Source organism: Aethalodelphis obliquidens, unplaced genomic scaffold (assembly GCF_003676395.1).
Source record: "Aethalodelphis obliquidens isolate GAN/ISIS:26980383/991018 unplaced genomic scaffold, ASM367639v1 scaffold62, whole genome shotgun sequence".
In the NCBI taxonomy this organism is placed as follows: domain Eukaryota; kingdom Metazoa; phylum Chordata; class Mammalia; order Artiodactyla; family Delphinidae; genus Aethalodelphis; species Aethalodelphis obliquidens.
In genome coordinates, this window is record NW_020838006.1 from 8,312,956 (window position 1) to 8,336,762 (window position 23,807).

General features: G+C 47.2%; 1 protein-coding gene, 1 long non-coding RNA gene and 1 other non-coding gene across 5 annotated transcripts in view; 1 reads left to right on the forward strand and 2 right to left on the reverse strand.

Moving 5' to 3' along the window:
- Nucleotides 1-23,807, forward strand: part of TRANK1 (tetratricopeptide repeat and ankyrin repeat containing 1) — a 65,542-nt gene that overhangs the window by 38,382 nt on the left and 3,353 nt on the right. For both annotated transcript variants that reach the window (XM_027088177.1, XM_027088178.1), the window contains 7 exons: nt 3,555-3,701; nt 5,008-5,164; nt 8,067-8,155; nt 10,510-10,613; nt 10,719-10,851; nt 17,243-17,388; nt 20,596-23,645. In XM_027088177.1, coding sequence (XP_026943978.1) covers nt 3,555-3,701; nt 5,008-5,164; nt 8,067-8,155; nt 10,510-10,613; nt 10,719-10,851; nt 17,243-17,388; nt 20,596-23,645 — 3,826 coding nt within the window. The remainder of the gene's footprint in view (nt 1-3,554; nt 3,702-5,007; nt 5,165-8,066; nt 8,156-10,509; nt 10,614-10,718; nt 10,852-17,242; nt 17,389-20,595; nt 23,646-23,807) is intronic.
- On the reverse strand, nt 2,322-2,394 carry TRNAG-UCC (transfer RNA glycine (anticodon UCC)). Its single transcript has one exon. It is a non-coding gene; the product is annotated as a tRNA-Gly (tRNA).
- On the reverse strand, nt 17,385-22,252 carry LOC113610225 (uncharacterized). 2 transcript variants are annotated; one of them, XR_003429004.1, is made up of 4 exons: nt 22,142-22,252; nt 19,881-19,963; nt 18,437-18,552; nt 17,385-17,561 (listed from the first exon to the last, which is right to left on the reverse strand). It is a non-coding gene; the product is annotated as an uncharacterized LOC113610225 (long non-coding RNA). The 2 variants fall into 2 exon arrangements; XR_003429005.1 differs by lacking the exon at nt 18,437-18,552 and having other exon boundaries at nt 22,142-22,251.

Consider the following 23,807-nt stretch of genomic DNA (forward strand, 5'->3'; position numbering starts at 1 on the left):
TCTTCTGAGATGAGAAAGGAACCAAGGAATGGTTATGTCAAGGCCTTCTCTTGTAGGATTTTGCCTCATTTGGGGGAGGGGAAGTCATTCTCTGGTCACCTCCAAACTCTCCTCCTGTGGGGACTTGGAGGGGTGCTTGCCATTGACACTCTGCCCCAGTGGGGAGTCCCTTCCTTCACACTCATGTGTGACCAGGACAGGAGAGGCTTTCAAAACCACAACTTTTTAAGAGTTGCTGAGCTAACCTAGAGAACAGGCGCCACAAAAGAAGCCTTGCTGGTAGAGTCTAAGTCCTTTTCCTTCATAATTATTAATCCCCAGAGAAGAAGTTGGAAGACTTCTAGATGCTTCTTCCTTTTATTGCCGGGAGTGCTGCAGGCCTGTATTCTTGCCGTAAACACACGTGCTCGCTCCTAGGAGGCTCTGTCTTGAGAGTGAAATGTGTTTTATTCATGGAAACAGGTTAATCATGTGCCATACGAGCAGCTTCTGTGTCTCCTTCGAGCAGTTTTAAGATACAGGTGCTTTGGGCTACCCTGGTGGCGCAGTGGTTGAGAGTCCGCCTGCCGATGCAGGGGACACGGGTTCGTGCCCCGGTCCGGGAGGATCCCACATGCCACGGAGCGGCTGGGCCCGTGAGCCGTGGCCGCAGAGCCTGTGCGTCTGGAGCCTGTGCTCCGCAACGGGAGAGGACACAACAGTGAGAGGCCCGTGTGCCGCAAAAAAAAAAAAAGATACAGGTGCTTCACTGGCCTTCCAAGTTCAGGCAGCCTGCACCTCCCGCTGTCTGCCGGACCTCCTCAGATGTTAGCATGCGTGTCTCTTGCCTGCTTTCTTTGGCAAACGATTAAGTTGGGTAAACAGCTTTACGAAGATGAAAAGATAGTCACAGATGTGTCCTGAAGATTTTTTTTTTTTTAACTTTCAACTACTAAAATTGATTACATGACTCACATCTCTTCTCATAACCTGGTGATTAATTCCCTAATTGGTTAGTAGCATAACCACTCTTATTTAATAGATAGTATTTAAAGCATTTAACCTAATGTGTTTTTTTTTAATTAATTTATTTTATTTTATTATTTATTTTTGGCTGCGTTTGGGTCTTCGTTGCTGCATGCGGCCTTTCTCTAGTTGTGGAGAGCGGTTGCTACTCTTTATTGTGGTGCATGGGCTTCTCATTGCTGTGGCTTGTCTTTGTTGCGGAGCCCGGGCTCTAGGCGTGCGGGCTTCAGTAGTTGTGGCATGTGGGCTCAGTAGTTGCAGCTCACCAGCTCTAGAGCGCAGGCTCAGTAGTTGTGGCGCGTGGGCTTAGTTGCTCTGCAGCATGTGGGATCTTCCCGGACCAGGGCTCGAACCCATGCCCCCTGCATTGGCAGGCAGATTCTTAACCACTGAGCCACCAGGGAAGTCCCTAACCTAATGTTTATAGAGTTTACATTATAGAGGAACTGAAGGGAGGTAATGAACTGTATCCACTCCACCTTTCCATCATCCTTGAAAAGATACATAGGTGCCAAGTAGCACCATTTTATTAAAAACTGAAGGATAGGAGAATTGACTAGCTACTCCCCCAAGACACACAATAAAGTATGAAATCTGAAACTTCATGGGAATTCTTCACTATAGATACGGTGTATAATCTGGTCACGTTTGCCTCCCCAGGGTCTGCAAACTATGGCCTGGGGGCTAAACCCAGCTCACTGCCTGTGAGCTAAGAATGGTTTTTACATTTTTAAATGGTTAAAAAAATCAAAAGGAAAATCATATCCTGTGGCATGCGAAAATTTAGTATTAAATTCAATTTTAGTGTCAAAAGATAACGTTTCATTTCATCACACTTGCCCGTTCATTTACTGTTGACTAGAGCTGCTTTTGCTCTACAGTAGCGGAGTAGGGTAGTTGCAATAGAGACCATATAGCCCACAAAGCCAAAAATATTTATCATCTGACCCTTTAGCAAAAAAATTTACAGACCCTGATCTACAAGTCACCGTGGTTTTGTTGTTTGATTTGGGTAAAGGGGAAAATGGCTAAAATGTCAACTCTTTATCGAGCATTGTAGAGACACTTGACATTGATTATCTCCTTTTATTTTTCCAACAATGTGGTTAGTTCTGTCATCCACATTTTACAGAACAGGAAAATGAGACCTAGAAGAGGCATTTGTTCAAGGTCACATAATAAGTGGACAAATCGAGATTTAATCTGTTCCATCTGACCTCAGAGTCCACCTTGCACAGCCTACCCCACGGCTCCTGAATTTCACTCCATCCTTTTTTTGGGGGGACGGGAGGGCCTTGTGGCTTGCGGGATCTTAGTTCCTCAACCAGGGATTGAACCTGGGCCCTCTGCAGTGGAAGTGCAGAGTCCTAACCACTGGACCGCCAAGGAATTCCCGAGCTCCGTCCTTGATTGGATCACCTGGTTAGGAAATTTTGTCACATGTCTTTTTTTTATATCATAAGAAAATAATTTTAATTGTTTATTCTTACATTTCCTAGCATTCATATTTTCAGTGAAAATGTTTCAAATTATTTACACTTTGAATGCAATTACATCTCTTAATCCTGGGCATTTAATATAACACAAATTATGTGAAAATTCGGTTATAACACAACTAGTAATTTTGCTGACATAAGGGCAAGACTCTATTTTATAGAATAGATGTAAAAATAATTTATGAATTATTACATCTTTATTACTCATTTAAACATGGCTAAACTATCCACATGTAACAGCAGTAATTATATTTTTATTATCTTGGTTATTTGTGACTCTTAGTCATATGAAACCCAAAGCTTAACACAAATTATTTTGTATTTATATTTTTTAGACTTATTTTTTATTGAGGCAACACGGGTTTATAACATTATATAAGTCGCTCGTGTACAAGATTGTATTTCTACTTCTATATAGCCTACAGCATGCTTACCACCAAAAATTTAGTTTCTGGGACTTAGGGAACTAAGATCCCACATGCTGCGTGGCATGGCCAAAAAATTGAAGGAAGGAAGGAAGGAAAAATAAAAGGAAAAATAAAACTAAAACTTAAAAAAAAATTTAGTTTCCATTTGTCACCATAGAGTTGATATTTTGCCATTTGTGACAACATGGATGGACACCACGGGTACCACCCTAAGCGTCACTTGTGTCTTAATGACTGACCCTAAGTGGCATTTTTTAAACACATTGTGAAAAGAGGTGAGGATACTGGTTTTCTCTCTCCATTCTGCTTGTGGACATTCTTTCAACAACAGGAACCTCCAGGCCATAAACACTCGTGCTAGAAGTGAGCACATGTGCCTGCTTCTTGGTCGTCTTAGCTGAGCGTCTGGGGGGTCTTCTCGGTAGCTGCCCTGATCCCTGCCTGCACCACCTGGGCCCCGACCCCCACTCTGAGGCCATAGGATGGCCACCTCCTCACGGCTGGTGCTGAAGGCCTGGCCGCCGTGCCAGGCAAAGGGGGCTCAGTTCTCTGTGAGGCCCAGGGAGGCTGGGTGTGCACTGCAGAAGCGTATTCTGCTGGTCTTTCATTTGTCTTTGTTGTTCAGGCTTACAAGGAATGGAAGATCATTTCCTCATTTACCCCTTCATCCTCTGAGTCCAGAGAGGAAAGCCGACAGCTGATTGAGGTGCCCCTAGAGAAATGCAGCTCCTCCCAGGGCCCGGCTTTCATGGTGAATCCGGAAATGTACAAGGTGAGTATCAGCCAGGGATCCGTGAGCTTGCTTGACAGGGAGCCAGTAAGCAGCACTTGGCCAATAAGATGGGGTTAAAGATGGAGCCTGTGCTGTGAGTCTTCCTGTCCGTCAGCACTAGGGGGTGGAGGATGGAAAAGGGAATGTGGTGGACTCAGCACTGGTGACCCCCTCTTCTCAGCAGAGAGCCAGGCTTGATGTGGGGCACCAAAGGGGGAGGGTAGCACCTTCTGTTCGCCTCTGGAGCTCTGTTCAGAAACTCTGACATGGCTGACGGGGAACTCAGAAGTGAAGTCCGTGACTGTAGTCAGTGGAGACCATTGTCTTCCAGCCTTGTCTGTGAAGGGACCCTGTCTCCCTTCCCCTGGGCGTCCCACTACATCACCGAGAAGTAGGCCAGAGCCGAAAAGCTCTGTGGAGTTCTAGACCGACGAAGGCCGACAGAGGCCTCGAGAGTGAGGGCAATACCACAGAAAACCGAACCGGCAAAAACCAAAAGCTTTGGGAGAAACTGCTGTCCTAGTTTTATGTCTCCTACATAGTAGAAAACAAATAAACAGAAGAGCAGTTATCCGGTTATTTCTGTAACTACCTGGAAGGCTCTGCACATAGATGTTAAATCATCGCCGAGCTGTGCAGACCTCTGGGTAGCCACAAATCCGTTGTTTTGAAATGCATGATTTAATCAAGGAGGTCCTCCCTGAGTCTAAGACATAGTCCCCTTATACCCAGAGTCCTCAGTCATGGGGTAGGTCAGGAGTAATATAGTGCTAATAATAGTCACAGTAGCAGCGTGGGACTGCTCCATTTTTTTTATTTTTTTAAATTTTGGCCGCACTGTGCAGCTTGTGGGATCTTAGTTCCCCGACCAGGGATTGAACCCTGGCCCTTGCCAGTGAAAGTGTGGAGTCCTCACCCCTGGACTTCCAGGGAATTCCCACTGCTCCAATTTTTAAAAATAAGTTACAGTAATTGCGTAGGATGTGACTTTTGGGGTAAACTGAGTGAAAGGTACATGGGACCTCTCTGCAATATCTTTGTAACCTCCTAGGGATCTATAATTATTTCAAAGTGGACAAGTACAGCAGATTCAAGGGTGGGCCTGTACTAACACTGCCCCCCTCTCTAGAGTTCGCTTCCCTGTGCTGCGGCCACAGTGGGCTCCCCACGTCCTGCTCAGGCCTGGGCTGTACTTCATAAAACTTACTTTTTGAATATTCCTCCAAAATCAGAATAAGCCCGTTGAAGTGAGACACGTCGTATTGTAGCCTGAAGGCTCATGCCTTGGTCCTCATCTTGTCTTTAGCTCCTGAACGGGGAGCTGAAGCAGCTCTACACGGCCATCACCCGGGCTCGGGTCAACCTCTGGATCTTTGACGAAAACCGAGAGAAACGGGCTCCTGCTTTCAAATATTTCATGAAAAGGAATTTTGTCGAAGTCGTGAAAATGGATGAAAATAAAGGTAAGCGCTCATTAAAATATTCTGGCTGTTGGACAGAAAGCATGTTACTCTCAGCTGCCCTGTGGCCGAGGGTAAAGGGTATCGTTTTTGGAAAACACTTTCTTTCCACATTCTTCTGAGACATGAGTGTTCCTATTTATTGCTAAAGTGTGTGGGAGACTGAAGTTGTAATGAGAGTGGGAGGGTTAACTCCTTCAGGGAAGAACTTTTATTTGTCCTAAAAGGTAAGGATCATGGGCAAAGGATAGACAAAGTAGGCTTTGCTGGGAGAATACAAATTAACTGTGGGCTTTTGGACAGCTGTTTGGCAATATCTATCAAAATAAAAAATGCACCTACCTTTTGACCCGGTAATTCCACTTCTAAGGATCTATCCAGAGATACTCTTTTATACAATCTCTAAGATAACATGCAGGAGAGCGCTCGTTACAGCCCCGTTTGTAATGATAAGAAACTAAAAATGACTTAAGTGTCCGTGAAGGTGAAAGTGTCTGCAGTGGCTCCTCTGGTGCTGGGACCGGTGGGTGTGAGATTGTTAACTAGATGTGGACCTCTTTAACTTTTCACCATTTCTGTGCTGCTTGCAGTGTTTAAAAAAAAAAACAACATCATTATGTATTGTTTTTCATAAGTTACAAAGGCTAGCTAATTAAACAATGGAATGAAGGTCTCCTGATGGGATAACTGGGAGATAAATAATCAGCCCTCAGGAAGAAGAAAATTGTTGTGTTTCTTGGGGGTTAGCTGTTGAGTTGGCTGCTCCAGGCCATGGTGAATTTCTCCAAAGATGGGGGAAAGCCCAGGGCTCTGTGGCTGCAGAGAGGTTTGGTTTCCTGAGCATTTTCCAGCCAGTTTTACGGAGACTGTTTCTGGTTACAGCCAATGGCTCAGTTGGGGACCAGGATTAAAAGCTCTATTCCTGGGACCTGACTGTGGTGCTATAATGTGAAAAGTCTAAGGCTTGGGGTTAACCTGGCTTCTCATTAGAACTTTCCACCTGTGCAGCCATGGGACTTAATTCAGCTACCACTTTCTCCCCCTGGGCCTCCACTTCCTCTACTAAAAGGAAAACGAGTGCGTTGGCCTACCGTGGTGGTTCTTATTCCTCCCTGCAGCTCCGAGTCCTTTTATTCTCACAATATGTTCTGGCAACCCATTATAAGAGATGAAGATTGGCGATTTTTTTTTAATTTAAAAATTCAAAATGAAAAAGGATTACAATTAATATCATCTCTTGTTTGCATTAAGAATGCAAGAAAAAGTCCCGTCTTAATTGTGAATTACGAGTTGCACGTGGTAAAGTCTTTGAGGACATCTGTTCTCCCTGTTCTGGGGAGCTGGGGACGAGTGTGGTGACTTTGCATTTGGGGGTCTCTTCAACGCGGCACCAGTAGAGGTCACCGGCCAGATGCAGAGATACTGTGTGGGGCTTTGCTGTGGGAATGAGATGTCACCTGGACACTCACAGTGCACACAGCACCAGAACAAGATGCTGCAAAGTCAGCTTTGCACACAGTGCGTGCGGGGGGCTGCAAGGATTGGCATGTGTTTTTTTTGTTTTGTTTTGTTTTAATTATTTATTTATTTATGGCTGTGTTGGGTCTTCGTTTCTGTGCGAGGGCTTTCTCCAGTTGTGGCAAGCGGGGGCCGCTTTTCATTGCGGTGCGCGGGCCTCTCACTACTGCGCCCTCTCTTGTTGCGGAGCACAGGCTCCAGACGCGCAGGCTCAGTAGTTGTGGCTCACGGGCCCAGTTGCTCTGCGGCATGTGGGACCTTCCCAGACCAGGGCTCGAACCTGTGTCCCCTGCGTTGGCAGGCAGATTCTCAACCACTGCGCCACCAGGGAAGCCCTGGCCTGTGTTTTTGCACCACCTAAACAAAGCTGGCCTGTCTCCCTGGCCCCTCCGGTTGACGTCTGTTGGCTGAGGGGACTCTGACCTTTCCGGCTCAGATTTGACTTCCGCGTCGTCCTGATATTCAGCCTTTTGTATGTTTCGGAATCCCCAGAGAGTGTCGCCTCCGCCCCCACCACCGCTGGTGGTGCTCGGGGGTCCTCGGCAAGGGGGGCCAGTGCAGTCACCGCCAGCTGCTGAGGCTGACAGACGGGACCAATAGCAGGTGGTGGCAGTGGTCAACGTCCGCCAACCAGAATGTGTCAGATCGCTTGCTGTGATGAGGGCAAAGTCTGCACATTTGGAAATACTGTCACATCCTATCACCTTTTCCCTTGCTAAGGCCCCGGCATGGGAGTTTGCCAAGAGCTACATGGCTTTGGGTTTTCAAGGAGGAACTGGAAATTGCTGTCTGTCTTCTAATTCATATCCCTAGGAAGGGAAGGCAGACCAAAGTTCAAAAATCAAACAGCATCTTTTCTCACCTCCACCGCCTTCTCCCAAAACCCACTACAACCTGTCTTGGTAAGCTACACTCTACCTTACATGAACGCTAGACAGACAACATAGGTGTGTTTGTTTGCTCAGGCCACCATAACAAATACCACAGACTGGGTGGCTTACACAACAGAAATTATTGTCTCAGTTCTGGAGCCTAGAAGTCTAAGATCAATAAAGCTGTCAGTGGTTTGATTTCTTCTGAGGCCTCTCTCCTTGGCTGTAGATGGCCTTTTCTCTGTGTGAGCCCCCTGTGTCTGTTCGTATGTGTTAATCTCCTCTTCTTATAAGGATGCCAGTCACATTGGATCAGGGCCCACCCATATGACCTCATTTGACCTTAATCACCTCTTTAAAGACCCTCGTCTCCAAATACAGTCACATTCCAAGCGACTGGGGGTTAGGACTTCAATACTTGAAATTTTGGGTGTAGGGGAACAAAATAGAGCCCATAACAGGTTTCAGCGAAGGGATCCCCAGAGAAGCAAACCCACGTTTCTCTTTCATTTTAGACCTCGACGATAGCATGTTTGTTAAAACCTCAACCCCTGCGGAGTGGATCGCCCAAGGAGATTACTATGCTAAACACCAGTGCTGGAAGGTAAGGAGAGAGAGGTCTGGGTGACCTGTGGCCTCGTCAAGCCTCACCAGCAGGTTTCTCATCACTGCATTTGTCACCAGGACGGGGAGGGGGTCGGGGTCATGGTACTTGTGCTGCTGCCCCTTCTGTGACATCAGGTCACCCGCCATGCAGAGATCTCCCTGTCCCACTCCCCACCACCCCCATGCGGTCATGACAAGCCTTCCTTTTGGCCAAGTGCCAGCGTGTGATCATAGGAAGAGGAAGGGTCCTGGCCTCTGCCCGCTGAGGAATCCTTCTGTCGGGAGGGATGGGGAACAGGCTGCACTCCCGATGGGGGAAGCTGCAGAGTTGCTCCATAAGGGGGCTAGGATGGATACAGAGAGGGGTGAAGGCCTGTGGTCACCCCTGCCATCAGGTGTAAGGGAGGAGAAAACAGTTTGCACTGTTGTGTGTTTAGTCGTGTCGGGATAGTGTTTCCATAAATATGCAGCTGCAGAAGTTGACTGAGCCCTGCACTGTATTCACTGCCCATCCTTGTTGTAATTGGCAAGGAATACTAAACACCTGGCTGTTGTTATAAAACCAAGATTTTTTTTTTCGGAGAGGGGATAGGGCAGGACAATGTGGGCAGCAGGTGTGGGTATGAAATTAGAAACCTATAAAGTCTTTCCCTTTCTCGCTTCAGAACACAGCTGGTGTTTATATGTATTGCCCGTGGATTTCCAATTCTTTATCCCTTGAAAGATACCTTTTGAATGTTTGAATCCAAAATCTTTTGAGGGGAGTAGCACAGATGAGAATGTTATAAAAAGCCTCCCCCTCACCTGACTTTATTTTGACTCCGCGAAAGGGCTTTGGGACTCAGGAAGTATATTATTTGGGGCTGCATGTCAGTAAGTGTCTCAGAACCACCGTACAAGTGGAAACCCTTGAGATCCATTCATTCAGCGTATCCTGTGGAGCTGTGGGCCCAGCATTGCATTTAGGTCATGGGGATGTGACAGTGGGCAGGACAGGTATACAGAAAAGGGCACAGTGCCAGCGGTTCCCGATGTCACATGTGAATGACAAGCTGCCTCCAGAACCGCCTGTCCTAGACGGTGTGGCCAGAGAAGGCTACTTTGAGTGGGAGCCTTGAGCTGGGACCTGTAGGGTACATGACGTTAAGCAGGCAGAGGAGGGATGGAAGAGCATTTCACTCAGAGGGAAGAGTGTGTGCAAAGGCCCTGTGGCAGAAAGGAGCATTTCGCATGTCACAGGAATGAAAGGAGGCCCACGGGGCTGGGGAGGCTGGAACAGAGAGCCCGGGGGGAGAGATGCCATCCTGCCTGTGTTATCAGTAAGTGCCACTTAGTCCTTCTCTTGCCCACACTGAGGCCTAATCCCTACATGCTGGGCAGAACATGAACTTTCTGCCCTGTAGTCCATACTTGGAGACATGATGTCAGCAACTTTCTGCTGGTAGTCCATACTTGGAGACATGATGTCAGCAACTTTCTGGTGGTGGGGAGCAGCAGGCTGACTCCCCTGGGACACTTGTCTGCCCATCTTCTGTTTGCTACATACAGGTCTGCATGTGCCAAGGATCTGGTCAGTCATCTTCTGGGATGTGTTGGGACACCATCTCTGTCCCCGTTTCTACCATAATAGGTGCACTGCTGCTGCTCTGCCAACACTGCGCACTAGCCTTGGTTGTTACCAACTAGAGGGGACCTATGTTGAGCCCAGAAAAGCCATTGGGCAACCTTGGGCCAGTTTCTCCATGTCCTTGACTTGAGGTTGCTACCAAATAGTGTGGGAAGGATGAAACATCTCACATGCGGCTATTGAAGATCAGATGAGGGTGTTATTATGGTGACCTGTAAAAATATGTCTGATGTGCCTTTTCCATGGCTCCTAGGTTTCCAAAGGGAAGCTTTGAGTCCAGAGTGTTAGCTGGTAACACAATTTGGCTTTATCCTCTGGGGCTGTTTTTTCTTTTCTTTTTTAAAAATTTTTATTGGAGTATAATTGATGTACAGCGTTGTGTTAGTTTCAGGCACACAGCATAGTAAGTTATACACACACATATATCCACTCTTTTTTAGATTCTTTTCTCACGTAGGTCATTACAGAGTATTGAGTAGAGTTCCCTGTGCTATAAGTAGGTCCTTATTAGTTATATCTATTTTACATGTAGCAATGTGTATATGTCAGTCCCAACTGAGGCTGTTTTCTTTAGTGTTTCAGCACCTTCCTGCCCCTCCCTCACGGATTTGGCTGGGGTGAGACTCAGTGCTTTGTCCGTGAAAACATGGAATGCGTGCTTTAACTCTTGTTCCTGTGTCACCTCTGCGACCTTGCTGGAAACAGAAACCTTTGGTCTATTCCAGGTTGCAGCCAAGTGTTTCCAAAAGGGAGGTGCATTGGAAAAGGAGAAGCTGGCTCTGGCCCACAGCACCGCCCTGAACATGAAATCCAAGAAAGTCAGCCCCAAGTAAGAGCCTCGGGGGTCATTTCAGGTTTGCTCTGAGAGAGAGCTGCAGGTTCAGTCTACTGGTATCACATTCCATGGAAACTCTGTTCTATTTCCCCCTCCCAGGGAAAAGCAGGTGGAATATTTGGAACTGGCCAAGACGTATCTGGAGTGCAAGGAGCCAAAGCTGTCCCTTAAGTGTCTGAGCTACGCCAAGGAGTTCCAGCTGTGTGCCCAGCTGTGCGAGAGGCTGGGAAAGGTACGTCTGGCCCACGGCTGCTCCTAGGAGAACTGGGCTCCGTGGGGCAGATGGAAAGGTGGCCCCCAGCCTCCGCCTGTGTCAGGAAGGGCTTCCGTCCTCCCAAGAGGGAGAGGCTGGCCCTGTCGACTCTGTGGGTGGCCCTTCTTCCTCCATCTGCTCGAACATTTAGATGGTTTCAGGGACTCTGTGTGTGTGTGTGTGTGTGTGTGTGTGTGTGTGTGTCCGTCCATGTCTGTGAATGTTTGCGACCCATTATTAACCACAGGGAGACCAAATGTTCACATCAAAGGGAAGATGGGTTTAAGAATATTCCTGCCTTTTCTTTCTCCATGTTCAGTCTGGAGTCAGCCTGGGGGGACGGTCTGGCAGTTACATGGTGTTTTCTCTGTGTCCCAGCAATTACTCTAGATCTGCACTGACCAATCTGGCAGCCACTAGCCACATGTGGCTACTTAATTAAACATTTAGGTTAACTAAAATGTAATAAAGTCAGAAATTCACTTCTGCAGTCTCACGAGCCACATCTCAGGTGCACGTTGTGATAGAACATTTCCATTATTCTAGAAGCGCTAGTGGACAGAGTTGCTGGTCCAGAGCACAGGGCTCACAGTGTGGTCTGCAGGCTGGCACAGGCCACAGACACTTATTATCTGTAACAAGATAAACTCCAAAGAGGAAAGTAGACAGAGATTTTTATGGCAATTTGGCATGGTTGTGACATCCGAGAGGTGATGATTTTCATAGTGATTCATTTTTCTTCTTTTTATTGAGATATAATTGATGTATATAATATCAAATTGGTTTATTGGTTTTAGTTATACAGCATAATGATTCATCATATACATAAATTGCAAAATGATCACCGCAGTGTTTAGTTAATGTCCATCACAACACATAGTGATGATCTTTTTTCTTGTGATGAGAACATTTAAGATCATTTTCATTTACATGTGGAATCTAAAAAATAAAACAAATGAACAAAGATAACAAAACAGGAGCAGACTCACTGATAGAGAGGACATACCAGTGGTTACCAGAGAGGAGTGGAAGTAGGGGCAAAATAAGTGAAGAGGATTAAGAGGTACAAACTACCAGGTGTAAAATAAATAAGTACAGGATGTAATGTACCGCACAGGGAATATAGCCAGTATTTCATAATAACTTTGTATAGCGTGTAATCTATAAAAATATCAAATAACTGTGTTGTATACCTGAAACTAATATAATATTGTAAGTGAACTATACTTTGATAAAAAATAATAAAACAAAAATAAATAAAAATTTTAAAAGATCTACTTTCTTAGCAACTTTCAAATACACGCTACACTGTTATTAACTACAGTCACAATGCTGTACATAAAGCAGTTCATTTTTAAAATTTTAATTAAAAAAATTTTAAATTGAAGTATAGCTGATGTACAGTAATATGTAAGTTACAGGTGTACAATATAGTGGTTCACAATTTCTAAAGGTTATACTCCATTTATAGTTATTATAAAATATTGGCTATATTCCCCATGTTGTACAATATATCCTTGTAGCTTTTTAAAATATATATATATACTTTTTAAATTTTATTATTTAATTTATTTATTTTTGGCTGCATTAGGTCTTTGTTGCTGCCCGTGGGCCTTCTCTAGTTGCAGTGAGCGGGGGCTACTCTTCGTTGCAGTGCGCAGTCTTCTCATTGTGGTCGCTTCTCTTGTTGCAGAGCACAGGCTCTAGGCGCCTGGCCTTCAGCAGTTGTGGCACGAGGGCTCTAGAGCACAGGTTCAGTAGTTGTGGCGCACAGGCTTACTTGTTCCACAGCACGTGGGATCCTCCCAGACCAGGGCTCAAACCCGTGTCCCATGCATTGGCAGGCAGACTCTTAACCACTGCGCCACCAGGGAAGCCCCTATCCTTGAAGCTTATTTATTTATTTATTTATTTTGCGGTACACGGGCCTTTCACTGTTGTGGCCTCTCCCGTTGCGGAGCACAGGCTCCGGACACGCAGGCTCAGCGGCCATGGCTCACAGGCCTAGCCGCTCTGCAGCATGTGAGATCTTCCCGGACCGGGGCACGAACCCGTGTCCCCTGCATCGGCAGGCGGACTGAACCACTGCACCACCAGAGAAGCCCGAAGCTTATTTTTTACCTAATACTTTGTACCTCTTAATCTTCTACTTCTGTCTTGCCCCTCTCCCCCACTGGTAACCACTAGTTTGTTCTCTAAATCTGTGAGTCTCCTCCTTTTATGTTTTGTTCACTAGTTTGTTGTATTTTTTAGATTCCACATACAAGTGATATCATACTGTATTTGTCTTTCTCTGTCTGACTTTTTTCACTCAGCACAGTACTCTCCATCCATGTTACTGCAAATGGCTGAGCAGTATTCTTTTTTATGGCTGAGTAGTATTCCATTGTATATATGTACCACATCTTCTTTATCCATTCCTTTGCTGATGGACACTTAGGTTGCTTCCATATCTTGGCTATCATAAATAATACGAAGCAGTTCATTTTTACCGTATCCGTTGTGGTGGGTTGGATGTGGAACCATCTGGTCCTCACCACGGATGCTGCTGTAGGGTTCCCGGCTGCAGCTACTGCATTTCCTCCTGCGTCAGGTGTTATGACCGTCCAGTAGGGAGGGGGCTGTTCATGTCTGTATGTGAACTGGAGGAACTCCTGGACCCTCAGAGCACCCTGGGCATTGGGCTGGGTGGAGGTGGGACCTCCTGGGAAGTTTGAAGTGTGGCCCCAAGTCAGTGTCAGAGAAGATAAGGCCATCCCAAAGCTGCCCTCCCTGCCCCATGTTTAGTATGGGACGTGACTAGTTAGCATGTGGGAGAAGGGGGTGGAATGGGGATTTCAGCGTGTGAAGGAAGTTTGGGTCATAAGATTCCAGGAACTAAAATGGTTTCTGAACTCTCCATGTTCCTTTGTCCCCCGGCCTCCATCTCCAAGGCACCCCCTTGGGCCCTAAGCAGTGACAGCAACAGGGGACAGGCCTGAACCTGTTGCTTTCCCCTCTTTGCCTGACAGTGCCCATCCCGGCTAAGCCAGAGCCCCCTTCCTTGTCTGCTCACCTTGCCTCCCCGAGGCCCGCCGAGCTCCACCTCTGAAAGCGGGGTGGGGCCCAGCAGGCCAGATGTCCGGCCGCATTCCCTTCTCCAGGACCTCAGAGCCTTCAGGATATGGAGGCCGCCCTGGTCCTGGAGACACAGGCTGCTGGCCTTCCTCACGTCCCCAGGGTTGACCACCGGTGCCAGCTCCTTCCGCCTTCTCTTGCCAGCACATTCCAGTAGCTCTGAGCCCCAGCTGGGGAGGAGTCTGGTCCCTTTCTTTGCTCAGGCCCCTCCCTGGCAGGATTTTCAACCCTCAGACAGCATCAGACCTCTTGTGGTCATCCCACCAAACTAGCCAGCATGATTCAAGTTGACCACCCTTTGCAAAATCCTTAGGCCACACCGCCTCCCTGTTCACAGTCCCCAGACGTGTGCTGACCCTGGGGAGAGGGGTTTGTGAAGTGGCTGTGGGAGCAGAAGGTTTCCTTTCAGGGATTCCTCTGCCTTGCCTGCTTCCTGCCTCTCCAGAGGTCAACACTGGTTTCCCTGGAAACCTCTCAGGGCCCTTGCTCTGGGCGGCAGGAGCCCAGAGACCCGGGGTGGGGGGGCCTGCTTAGAGCCAGCCCTCCTCTCTCTCGACCCAGTTGGGTGCACGCTTGCACCTAAGGGGGCCTGCGTTCACCCTGGGGGTTTTCTTCTGAGTAGTCAGCCTTGTCAAGGAGAGGTAAAGGTGGCTAGGTGTTATGGTTATGGGGTGTGATTGATGTGGGGCAATGGGTCTAGTAGCTCCCTGGTCTGTGAGGTCTCTGGACATAGAAGAACCTCACACCTGGATCTTGTTCCTATTTTGGCATTTCGTGTAGCTTGTCTCGTTAAATAAAACCCAGCTGAGATTTATTAGAGAGTCTGGCATATGCATTTTGTTTTGTTCCATTTTGATTCTGTTTTCTCTTTGGATGTCAGGTGCAGCCAGTCGAGTTAGGAAATGAAATATTCAACAAATAGGTAGCCCCCCGCTGCCCCCCGCAGTGTGTACCAGGCACTGTGGGCACGTGGCAACCAACAGGCAGCAGAGCAGGGGCCTCTGCCTTTGTAGTTTTCCTTTCTAGTGTGGGAGAGAGGTGACAGAGCCAATAGGACAGAAGATGTCAGCGGGGATGAGGGCTGGGGGAGGGGAGAGGGGGTGTCAAGCGTTGCTGTTTTAGGTGCAGGCGGGGTCAGGGAGCTGACTTCTGCAAGGAGACCACGAGAACAGCTGCCTCCGGAGGACATGGCAGATAAAAGCCCCCAAGGTGGGAGCGTACGGGCGAGTTTGAAAACAGCAAGGAAGCCAGTTTGGCCAAAGCAGAGTGAGTGGGGTCGAACTGGTAAAATGAGCCAGAGAGTGTGGCAGAAACAAATCGGGTAGGACCTTGTGGTCCATGGTAGCGACTGGATTTGTTCCGGGGTGAGGGGGAGCCAGTGGAAGGTTTTGATTGGAGGGGTGACATGAAACGAATTATTGGGATGCTCTGTGGAGAGCTCTGTAGGCAGCAAAAGTAGAAGCGGAAAGGCCAGTTCGGAGGGGTGAACAGTGGCTTAGGCTGAGATGCTACGGCTTGGATTGCCTCCATGGTGGTGGAGGGGCTAGGAAGGGGTCCTGTCTGGGAAATGTTGGGAGAGCCAAGCCAACGCGATTAACTGATAAGCTGGGCAGGAAACGTGAGAGGAAGAGGAGTGGAATATACTCTTCTGTTCACGTAAACCCACCATTGTTTTATATTCTTCATCCTCTTCCTCCTCATGGCCATTTCCATTCTCTTCTCATTGGCTGCCATTCCAATGCAGTTAATATATGTCCCCATCCACGTGCATAACCGAAGAATAAATAGTATTGTATTCTCTGTGCATATTTGTTTTAAGCTTATCTAAATAGCATCTTGTTCTGTTTGCTACTTTTTCCACCCTCCGCTATGGTGTTAAGGCCCAGCCAGGTGTCTGACCACTGTTCGTATTCCAGAATGGGCATCCAGTGCGTTTGACTTACCCATTTCCCTCGTGGTGAACATCCAAGTCGCCACCAACTCCCAGCTGCCACACACAAGTATTATGACACAGCACATCCCCTTCCAGTGCTGTGAACTGCTAGGAGTGGTTTTGCTGACCCCAGGGGGCGCATGTGTTTAATTTCACCAAGTGAAAGTTGAAAGCCACTTTGCTTTCCAGAGCAGCTGTACCACTCCGTGCATGAGGGGTCGTTGTGCCCCATATCCATGACCACGTTCAGAGGGTTCTGATTTTCTAATTTTTGCAGACCTCATGGATGTATCTCACTGTGGCTTTAATTTACATTTCTCTGGTTATTAGCAAGGTTGAGCATCTTCATTTATTTGTTAGTCATTTAAGTTCCCCCCACTGCAGACTGCCAGTTCATACCCTTTGCCTAGTTTTCTGGAAGGTCTTTTTCTTGTGTTTGCAGGAATCCATTTTATGTTCTAGACCTGTCCACTCTAGTACAGTAGCCAGTGGCCACATGTGGCAATTTATAATAACATTAACTAAATGAAATCAAAAATACAGTTCCTCGGTTACACTATCCACACATTTCCTGTGCTCACTGTTCCCACGTGGCTAGTGGCTACCATATTGGATAGATAGATACAGAACATTTCCATCTTCACAGAAGGCTCTGTCTGACAGTGCTGGGCTAGATGTTAATGTTTGTCTTCTCTATGTTAACTTTATTTGATGTGCTCTTTGTTGAACAGTTTTGATGTATAGCTGACCCTTGAACAGTGCAGGTATTGGGGCACTGACCCTTCGTGCAGCTGAAAATCCACATATAACTTATAGTTGTCCCTCCATATCCGAGGTTCCTCTGTATCCTTGGTTTCATATCAGGAACTCAACCAACTGCAGACCATGTCACACTGTAGTATTTATTATCGAAAAAAATCCTTGCATAAGTGGACCTGTGCAGGTCAAACCTGTGTTGTTCAAGGGTCGACTGTAATCAGATCCATCAATTTCTCCCCCAAAGTTCATGTGTTTTGAGTTTTGTTGAAGACTTTCTTTACCTCAAGGTCACAAAGATATTCTCATACATTCTCCTCCAATAGCTTTCTCACTTAGACCTTTAACCCATCTGGAGCTTCCATCTGTGTATGGTGAGGTTGGTATTTCACTTTATTTTTCTCCCTATAAAGCAGTAGTTTTCCTAAATTACCTATGTTTTAGTGTTTTTCACTAGATGCTAATAAATCGCAGACATCCTCTTTATTATTCATGGTGTTGGTTTACTTTTAAGATGAAAAGTTATATTATAAATACTCTGAGTAAAATTTTACTCTGTCCTAGATAAGAGATGCCGCCTCCTTCTATAAGCGAAGCCAGTGCTACAAAGATGCTTTCAGATGCTTTGAGCAGATTCAGGAATTTGATCTAGCCCTCAAAATGTACTGCCAAGAGGAACTTTTTGAAGAAGCTGCTGTGGCGGTGGAAAAGTAAGTTGTTTTATTCTCTTCCTTTCTCCCCCCAGATCCCCCCAAGCCCTGCCGTCCTGTTGCTCCTTGAGTAGGTGTTGTCTTGCTCTTCTGAAGTGACTTGACCAAGTCACCCTCCTTCCACTTGGGTGGTGACCTCCGTGCTGAGTCAAGAACTCCTTGAATACAGCGTCCTGGGGAGAGGGGGCAGAAGAAGATGAAGGATGCGTTACGAGTGTCTATAACATGCCCAGCAATTTCGTGCTTAATGATAGTTCTGTCCTCTCCACCTTTACCTGCTGAGTTGACAATTTCACTGATGTGTGGATGGATAGAGGTCAGAGTACTAGTGGGCGGTCAGGATCTGCTTCATCGTGGTTTACTGCCAGATGCCCAGCCAGGCCCTGATACATATGTGTATGATACGTATGATATGTATATACACATGCCCTCAGTTGTAGGACACACAAGTTTCATACATGGCCCGGTAGAGCCTCCTTGAGCCTTCAGCCTAACTGATGTTCCAAAGGTGAAGTGCAGATGGGTGGGGTTAATGGATGACAAGGAATCTAGAAACAGCATGTGGTTGATGCCTGTCGGAGGTCTTCCTGGTGGAGTGTAACAGCTAGAATTGTAGAGTCTGCTGTTCTGTATTTCTGCTCAACAGCTCCTGGAAAAGTAGGCTGTGGCTTAGTTCTGTATTTTCTTTGCTTTCTACCAAATTATACATGTGACAAAATGAACATGATTGACCAGGTGTTTGAAGTTTATATTAAAGTTAGCATTTATTAAAGTATATCATATATTTTTAAAAAGCACGTAATTTTCACAAAGTAAATACACCTGTGTAACCAACACCTAGATAAAGAAATTGAGTTTTATTTTTGGAAATGGAAAAGAAGGTGTCCAGTGTCAAGGTTGGTAATTGAGCATATTCCTTTATCCAGGTCTTTGGTTCCATTATGTGGAAGATATACACAGTGTGTATGTATTAGTCAGCTCAGGCTGCCATAATGAAATGCCATAGATCGGGTGGCTTAAACAACAGAAATTTATTTTATTTTCTCACAGTTTTGGAGGTTAGAAGTCCACGATCAAGGCTCCAGTCAATTGGATTACTGGTGGGAGCTCTCTTCCTGGCTTGCAGACAGCTGCCTTCTTGCTATGTCCTCACGTGGACTTCCCCTGGTGTTTAAGCATGGAGGGAGAGAGAGATTGTGGGCGACAGAGAGCTCCCTCTCTGGTGTCTCTTCTTTTTTTGTTTTTTCTTTTCTTTTTTCTTGTTTGGCCACATTGCGTGGCTTGTGAGATCTTAGTTCCCCGACCAGGGATTGAACCCGGGCCTTGGCAGTGAAAGCACAGAGTCCTAACCACTGGACCACCAGGGAATTCCCTGGTGTCTCTTCTTATTAGGACACTAATCCTATTAGATCAAGGCTCCACCCTTATGACCTCATTTAACCTTAATTACTCCCTTAGAAGCCTCATCTCCAAATACAACCACACTAAGGGTTAGGGCTTCAACATATGAATTTTAGGGGACACAAACTGTCATCCGTAACAGGGTGCCCCCTGTGACATTGATTGGGTGCTGTGTACGCTGAGTAATCAACCAGGCCAATTCCCTTGTGAGGCCATATGACAAAACCACCTGAGAGGGTTTTATTGTACTTTCAATTATTTAGTTAATCTGTTCTCACTTTTCCAGGAGAGCATTGAATAATCATAGATTTTCCCCAGAAACATTTTTTTGGGGTCTCTCATTATTTTGTTTATCTTTATCAGCCTTCCTGAGGTATTCAACTGACTCTTTTTAATGATATGTTGAGTTGAGATCTAATGTCATCAGTACTAATTGGAGCCTCACACTTGATTTTTCTGTGTCTTTTGAATGCTCTATACAGTGTATGTAGAATTCAATTGCTAACTGGCCTGACTCAAAACGTAATGAGGACATTTTAGATTTGAAAAGAAAATACCTAAGTAAATTTTCTTAGTTTAAGATTTTTTTTTTAACATCTTTATTGGGGTATAATTGCTTTACAATGGTGTGTTAGTTTCTGCTTTATAACAAAGTGAATCAGTTATACATATACATATGTTCCCATATGTAGTTTAAGATTTTTTTTTCCTTTGGCCATGCTGCGTGACATGAGGAAAATCTTAGTTCTCTGACCAGGGATCGAACCCAGGCCCCCTGCAGTGGAAGCATGGAGTCTTAACCACTGGACCACCAGGGAGGTCCCAAAAAATTTTTTAACTTGCTGTAAATACCCCCTACTCCATCAGCCAAAACTCACAAGAGAGGCTAATCCTCAGTTACACCCCTTCACAGAGGGCCTGTTATACGAAGGGATCTGATATTTGTGAGATGACCCTGGGGCAGCAGGAGGTCCCTGGGCACCTCTCTGGTTGTGAGGAAATGTGTTTTGTCTCCTGTGAGAGTTCAAAAGTAAGCATGTTTCATTGGATTGGCCCAATGCCTTGAAAATTCATATGTGGGGTATACTCACTTGGATCAGCAGAGTCAAGAGGAGCTTGACTTTGGTGACTTCGGGGCTTCATTCATCTCACACTAACTCAACTGCTTACATTCCTGGCAAAAGAGAAAAGTCACGGGTTGGTTAATAAGAGGAAGATTGATGTAATGGCTCGTGTGTCTGCAGCCCCCATCTCCACTCTTTCTCATTAATCAGGTATCAGACTCAACAGGGTTGTGAACCCAAAGTGATTAGCAAGCTTTTATGCAAGTTTAAGGGATTTTTTTCAAGGATGATTTTGGCTATGCATAATTTCTGCCTTACAGATTGACTTTCCAACATAATTGTTACTTGCCTAGGTTGCAACTCCACTATATTTCTTTTTTTTCTTTTTTGTTTATTTTTTCTTTTTTTGTTTTTTATTCTTTTTTTGGCTTTTGGGAGGGGTTTGTTCTTTTGTGTGTGTGTTTCTTTTTTGTTTTTTTTTTTTAGTATTTTTTCTTTTTCTGCAACTCCACTATATTTCATTAATTAAGCATACTATTGCTTGGTTCCTTCGAGGAATAAAGAATTAATTTTATCAGTGTAAAATGAAGCCTTGATAAAGATGCTGGATAACTTTAGGTCCTATTCTGCAGGTCCTATCTACAAGTGGTCATTTTATGATGAGTTGTTCTGTGCTGCATTTTGTAAAGTTTCTGCTGGGTGGTACTGAGTTGACATTGGTGTTGTCTGTCTGTCATTGCAGGTATGAAGAAATGCTAAGGGCCAAGACCCATCCCATTCCCAAGCTCTCCTATTCAGCCAGCCAGTTTTACTTGGAAGCTGCAGCCAAGTACCTGAGCACGAATAAGATAAAGGAGATGATGGCTGTGCTCTCAAAGCTCGACACGGAAGACCAGCTGGTGTTTCTGAAGTCTCGGAAGCGGCTTGCAGAGGCTGCCGACCTGCTCAACAGGGAAGGTCGGAGGGAAGAGGCCGCCCTGCTGATGAAGCAACATGGCTGCTTCTTAGAGGCTGCCAGGCTCACTGCCGACAAGGACTTCCAGGCCTCATGTCTGCTGGCAGCCGCCCGCCTCAACATGGCCAGGGATTCCGATGTCGACCATACCAAGGCCATCCTCAGAGAAGCCCTGGACCTCTGCCATCAGACCAGTCAGGTGTCCGGCATCGCCGAGGCCCACTTCCTGCAGGGGGTGATCCTGAGAGACTTTCCAAAGCTCAAGGACGCCTTCCTGATGTTTGACACCCTCAACCACTCGGCAGGGGCAGTGGAGGCGCTCTACGAAGCCACCAGCCGCTGTGAGGCCCAGCCCGAGGATGTCCTGGCCCTGGCTCCGGCGGGCCTGGAGGTCCTTCTCAGTCTGGTCAGGGCCCTCAAAAGAGTGACCAACAACGCCGAGAAGGAGATGGTCAAGTCTTGCTTTGAGTTTTTTGGGATTTCGCAGGTGGATGCCAAGTACTGCCAGATAGCTCAGAACAACCCCGGACACATATCAAGAATCATTTCTGACCTGGATTTGAACTTGAGAGAGAAGAAAACGAAAGAGCATTTCTTGATAATGACGGACCAGGTGAAATTAGCCTTAAACAAACACCTTCTGAGCAGGCTGTGTCAGATCACACGGAGCCTGCTTGGGAAGACCTACCTGGGCGTCTGCACGAGGTTTATCGTGGGCTTAAAATGCGAGGATGAACACTGTGAAGATTTCCACAGGCCTTTGCGGCGTCATGAGGCCAAGTGTTTGGTTCAGACAAAAATACACCTGGTGGCGATTAGCGGATTGCTTTTGGAAGCCAAAAAAGTATTCCCTAAAGTCTTAGCTGAAGAACTTGAAGAAATCGATTATATTTTGTCTCCGGATAAATATGGCCTTTGCAAATCCCTGCTGAATGTCCTCTTCCCTAAGCATTTCCATCAGAGAGTATTGTCAGAAAACCCCATGGCATGCAAAGAAGTCCTGAAACCACGTTACAGATCCTTCTGGTCCTACAGGTCTGCCCTGAAAGAGTACATCCATGTCCTATTTCAAAACGAAAGGGCTCGAAGCCGCCGGGAGTCCACAGACCTGTGGCTGAGCGCCATGCAAGCTTTCCTTCTCTCTTCTAGCTACCCTGATGAGCTTGAAAAGCTGCTCCACCAGGAGGAGGACCAGTACAACCGGGAACTCAAAGCCCTCCAGGCTGAAAAAGAGGGAAGGAGCACGGGGAGAAGCAGCAGGATGAAAGGAATAGAAGGGAAATTTGGCATGCTGACGCCCAACAAGGATGATGAGAGCGTGGAGAAGACCCACCTGTGCTTCATCCGGCTGCTGGAGGATTCCATCCACCAGTTCTACGTGTGCAGGAACCCAGAAGACTACAAGAGGCGCTTTTTCCGTTTCATGAACGTCCTTGTCAAGAGGTGCAAAGAGCCACTCATCCCCAGCATTGGGAACACGGTGGCCCTGCTGGAGTTCCAGTTCATCCACTGTGGGGCGGTTCTGGCCCGCCTCTGGAAGAACGCCATCCTGTGCCTCCCTAAGAGCTACATCGCACTGTTGCACTACTGGGAGTTCCTGTTCAGCAAGAAGGACCGGGAGCCTGGGGATGTGTTCGCCATCATTCAGGAATACAGACCCAAGGATGTGACCAGAGCCATTCAGAATTTCCAGTTCCACCTGTCCTACCTCGTCAAGGTGCTCTGCGGCCACGAGAACAAGAACTTCAATGTCCTGCTCGATGCCTTCAGTGAAATTGACTACCTGGTGTCCGGGGAGGCAGAGCGGACCCTGGTGCTGTGCTTGGTGATGCTTGTGAACACTGAGGGGGTGCTGCAGCTGTCATGCAAGCCTCTTCTGTCAAGCCACTTCCAGGAGATCGAGGCCAGGCTGCAGCTGATGAGCAGGGACTTCCCGGGCCAGGTCCCCGAGAGGCTCCTCAGAGCAGTGAATCGGGTGCAGCTGGCGGTCAACGTGAAGTCTGTGGTGGAGGCGCTGCAGGACCTGCTCTTTGAGCGGGATGAAGAATACCTGATGGACTGCCACTGGCAGTGGGACAGCGGGCACACCAAAGGGACCACTGTCCGAGGCCTCTACCACGAGGAGGTCAGACTGAACCGCCTGTTCTCCGAGGACCCCATGGGCTACTTTGTCGAACCCGAGTGCGAGGTAGGTCAGGACGAGATGGAGGAGCTGGCCTTGGAAGACCGGGACCACCTCCTTGCCACCATCCTGTCGCAGAAGCAGCGGAAGGCCTCCATCCAGCGGAAGCTGCGGAGGGCGTACCTGGTGGTGTCCCTGTGCATCAGCTGGAGGAGGAGGATGGGGGCCCAGGCCGAGCACTTCAGAGAGGAGGGCAGGGAACCCGGGGCTGGGAGCTTCAAAAAGGCCGATGTGGACAGGACCCAGTGTGACCTGTGTGGGGTGAAGTTCACCCGTGGGCCCGAGAACTATTTTGGCTCTGATCAGGCATTTGAGGGAGCGGCTCCTGAGGCTGTGGCCCTTTCCGGGGCCGAGCTGGAAGACGAGCAAGGTCGGGAGAGGAGCAGTGAGTCTTACGAGCAGCACATCCGCCTGCAAAGCCACCAGAGGCAGCAAGCGGCCTACCAGAAGTACTCAGACTTTTTCCACAAGAAGGTGGACCCGGCTATTGATGAAGGCAAGCTGGTGGTGCAGGACATGGAGCAGAACGTGTGGGTCCGCAGCCACCTGGGCTCCAAAGAGCACAGCCACATGTTGCAGAGGAAGGTCCAGGAGAACATCAAGAAGGTCTCGGACATGGTGGAGGATCTCTACAGGCGGAAGGCCTGGGCTGGTGGTAAGGGCCCTCAGAAGTGGGGCGCAGATGGTGTCAGAACCTGGGCTTTGAGAACACATGTAGGACTCCAGTCCTTTGTAGTGATGTCTGACCTGGGGATGATGGAATCTTGGCATTAGCAGAAATACAAGTGAGGACCGTGCGTTCTCCAATTACAGCAAA